Source organism: Varroa jacobsoni, unplaced genomic scaffold, assembly GCF_002532875.2.
Source record: "Varroa jacobsoni isolate VJ856 unplaced genomic scaffold, vjacob_1.0 scaffold_770, whole genome shotgun sequence".
Classification (NCBI taxonomy): domain Eukaryota; kingdom Metazoa; phylum Arthropoda; class Arachnida; order Mesostigmata; family Varroidae; genus Varroa; species Varroa jacobsoni.
In genome coordinates this window covers 33,519-37,816 of record NW_019213672.1, presented here as the reverse complement: position 1 = coordinate 37,816, position 4,298 = coordinate 33,519, and the positions used below count along the sequence as shown (strand labels likewise).

At 42.8% G+C, this 4,298-nt stretch overlaps 1 protein-coding gene across 1 annotated transcript in view; it reads left to right on the top strand.

Annotated features, from left to right (window-relative positions):
* LOC111263493 (putative phospholipid-transporting ATPase IM) overlaps positions 1–4,298 on the top strand; it is a gene marked incomplete at its 3' end in the record, with an annotated part of 49,261 nt that overhangs the window by 11,777 nt on the left and 33,186 nt on the right. The window contains exons 2-3 of the mRNA XM_086969665.1: positions 192–399; positions 1,281–3,586. Of these exons, the coding sequence (XP_086825791.1) occupies positions 3,272–3,586 (315 nt within the window). The remainder of the gene's footprint in view (positions 1–191; positions 400–1,280; positions 3,587–4,298) is intronic.

Below are 4,298 nucleotides of genomic sequence, written 5' to 3'. Positions count from 1 at the left end.
GACAATGAAAAAAAAAATATTGCTGGGAGTAGTAACAGTGTCGTAAAAAAAAGGCTTTCTTACAAATCGATTTTATTCTACTAATTGTGGAGTAAATGAATTGTAGAGACACATCGTACTCTACCTTATATATCTGGCGAAATATTTATATTAAAGTAACTTTTTGTTTGTACCACCTTTGTCGATCGCAGTTAACCGTTCGTTGCCGACACTTTGCTAATCTAATGATGCCCGTGTTTTTTACAATCGGACTGCTAAGCCGACATGCAATAGTGATGTATCTGGTTGGCCTATTTGAAAAGGAAGTAGGCTCAAATCTCTATTCGGGCGCGGGCATTTATCAGCGTCGAGCGTAGAAACGTCAATATGAACGAAGGATAAAGACAAAGTAACGGCTAAGTAAGTATTCACCCTAGTAGATCGTAAAGATTAGCCAAATCGCGCGTTCCGTATTTGAAAAAAAAAGCGTATCTTGTGGTAAAAGGAAGCTCTTGTCTTTGAATTGCAAAAATTGATACGGTTTGTTTGCAAACGTTTACGTGCTCACAGTATAACAAAGAGTTCGAGCGCTTACTAGGAATTGCTAGAAGTCATCTGGCTCGTATCAAGTGTCGGTAGAGTAAATCCAAAGCTAGGACTAGGAGTAGGCTGGCAAGGACAATCAATGTAATTCTAGGCTGTGCAACCCATCCTTAATTTGCACTTACCAGTTCTCCATATACTGAATCCTATGAACAGTCAGAGAGTCTTGGTAAGATAGCTACAACCTATTTGTGGCATATATCAAAGCTTTATCAATAGATTTCGATACTCAACAGAGGAAAAATAGTTCAGGCGTACTCTACCCGCAATCCTTACTTGTACTTTGGTTTTACTTCTAACGAATGGCAAAGCGTCTGCCATTGTACGTCAACCTGATTTCTGTTCCATCCAAACGGTAATATCCATTGGAATACCGGTCGGATGCTACAAGCTTCGAATGATTAGAGGCATTTATAAGTGACAATTTTGCTCGCGACAGAAAGACACCGGGCCACCTGTATATAAAGCGGACAATTCGATTAAAAGAAGTACTATATATATGTACACAATCATAGAATTTTCGCCCAATATACACACATATACGCTGGACGAAGACCGCATGCGTGTTGAACCTTGGCAAGCGTTTTTCTACTCTATTGGAAGTCTGTAAGGAGCTTTCGATATTAGCTGATGCGCTTGTCCTGGGCGCAACTCCTGTGACACTTTATCACTGTGTGGCCTTTATACGCTCATTGCAGGTGTCGTGGTGTAATGCGACGACGTCGACGGTGGATTCCTCTCGTAGCAGCAGCCTCCGGTTCATGATCGTGTTAACAGAAATAGTAAACTCTATGGCGATCATAGGAACAAACTTCGCGAGCTAGATGACTGGCTATAACTGGTAACTCAAGGCCGAGCCGATTCGACTGCGGATTATTCAGCTACTTAATCCATTGGAAACATAATAGTCTGTGCTGGTACACTGATATTGATTCGGACGCTTGATTGACCGTCGTTCTGTGATAACGTAACGACTGTGATAGAGAACGCTTACATCAATAACGAGTACTATCGCCGTACGTAGGTCTGTACGAAATCGGATAGTAGTATCATTTTGCAGAAATCCAAAACGAATGTAACCCTAGATATAAGAAAAGGAAAAAAACACCACAGGTTTTCAACGGTAGCCATGACGTGCATGCGAAGACAAAAGGTACATGACGCGTGTATGAGCGCGAAGTCGTGTAGAGACGCCTAAATACAATCCGAGCGTTTGTGATTGAAGTATGGTGAACGGCAAGCACAAATAAAGGGGGGGAGGAAGAGAACGGACCGAATTGTCGACGCGAAGCTTCAACAAGGCTTGAAAATTAAAGGATGTACGTGAAACGCCGTGTCTGAGACGACTTGAAGCATTGAGATCTGTATGACGATGCGAAATAGAATAACCTGAGACACACCAATACAAGATAAACAAAGGTAGAAAAAGGTCTTGTTCAATGCGAGGATGGTGAGGCAATATGGCCGACAACGTTGATCTGTCAAAGCAAGCTGTGAGCGTCGGTTTCACCGGCAAAATCGTAGTGAATTAAACTGCTGAGAAGCCGACTAGCTCATAGAGAAAGCAAAGGAGCTATTAGATTAAATGGATTGATTCTGGTACCTGACAGAATCTCATCTATTGTTGCCATTTCAAAGAATTGACAACATTTTGTTCCTTTGATAATCTGTTATCGGTTGCAGGATGTGGGCATTGCCGCCAACAAAACAGCAGACAACAGTCAATTGCTATCAGTAATAGTATTACGCCATTTAGCGATGCGATGCGATGCGTGTACGGTCTACGTCAGACGTCGTAAATCCCTTGTAGCGGTTTCCTAATTTATCTTAGTGACCTCGTTTGCATAGTGTATCGCCTGATTTGCCGAAAACACACTAGAACGGTCCTATGCTAACAAAGCAGAACTATTAAAATAGCTATTCTGTCAGTATTCGAACACATAAAGTGGAATCCGTTTCTCAATATTGTCTAAGCTCTATTACAAAAAAAAAAAAAAGAAAAAGAAAAAAAAAGGTAAATAAGGCAACGGAAACAAAAAGTCGACACGAAACACGAAAACAGCGTGGGAGACGAATTTATTCAAGAATAGTTTAGGCTACTATCTTGGACTTGGTAGATATCGTGAACTATTTATTTATGGCAGAACCGAATGGAGAGGTGTCTGTTACACCAATGCCACTTTAGTAACGACTATGGTTTGACGTAATCTAGTCATGTGGCAACGGAAGGTACATTTTCCCGTAGATGGATCTCAAGAAGTTCTGTCGTTATCTAACCGTGTCAGACGCTACGAACATTGAGTTGTGGAATCATCGAGAAACTAAGCTTGTTTTGAAGTTAGTGAAAGCGAACTTTTCCGCGACGTCTGCGTATAGTTCGTGAGATATCCGACAAGCTTTAAAGAACTAGAAATACGAGCGGTTTTCCAGATGTCATCGCTCTGATCCAGATACGAAATACAAACGATACTGGATCGACGACAGTTTCAATCTCGCGATTATTATCGCCGCTAGCGAATCATATTAGATATCGCTATTTTGGCTTGACAAAGCTAACTGGCGACAGAACGTAACTGAGACATCAATCAATAAGTTAATCGACTGCAGCTGCTAGAGCTGGTAGTGTTGCAACGGAGCGGCGCAGGTTGGAGACTGTGCTCCACGTCCTGCCTAGCCAATACCATCATCCATGGTCACTATAACAACGGATAAGGCCGGTAGCAGGAATAACGACAACAACATCCGAAACGGAAATAATCCCCGCGGCGGCAACAACAACAATTACACTAATAACAATAAGAACATAAATAACATAGGCGCCAGCAACATCCATAGTAATAACACCGTTCGGCGCGTTCAGCCGGAAGCGGATCAACAGCCGCCGAAGAGACAACATCAGGGGGCAGGACGGAATGAAAAGGAATCGAACAGGCGCCGGCAGCAGCATTTGAGAGAAGGATCTTTAGATTCCCTGACCGTTGGCTACAACAAATCGACTCATACGGCAAGTATCAAATGCATATTTATTGCTAATGTTAATCTGTAGCCAGTCTGCGTTTGAAGTATAACACCCGTGAGAAAAATTGACCCAGCTTGCTTATTACTTAAGTGACCGACAAAACACCCAGCATCGGTTACGAATGTCGTGTTTACTTTTCCCACACTAGGAAGGCCCGGTACAGCCGGCAAGGCCAAGTCTTTTTTAATAATAGCGAGTCCCTTCATTGTTGCCTGTGTGTGTATGGGCGTGAGTGAGTGAGTGAGTGAAAGGGGGGGAACGAATTTGTTCTGGACACCCAACCGTGGTGCAGCAGCTCATAGCGTATTAGGCGCGTGTTGTACAATGCAGCAGTTGGCCCGTACTTTTAATCAGAGGACTAAACGTTATCTCTTGGCTGTTTTTTCTTGATTATGATACTTTTTCGCTCTTAACGTATATACAGAATATGTTCATAGCAGCCAGCTTCTCTCACTCAAATCATTTATAAACAGCTTCCGATATTCCCGTGCCTTCGTTTTTATCCACTGTGATACTTCTACCTCCCCCCCTTGGTCGCCCCCGTCTATCGCAAACGAGCAGCGGCAAAGCCACTAGCATCATTCGTTTCATATGATCAGAAGGGTCAGGGTTCAGACGGCCATTCTGCAACGGCTGCATCACGATCCAAGAAATGGTCGTTCACGTTTTTGTTCTATGAAAAACGCGACATTGCATT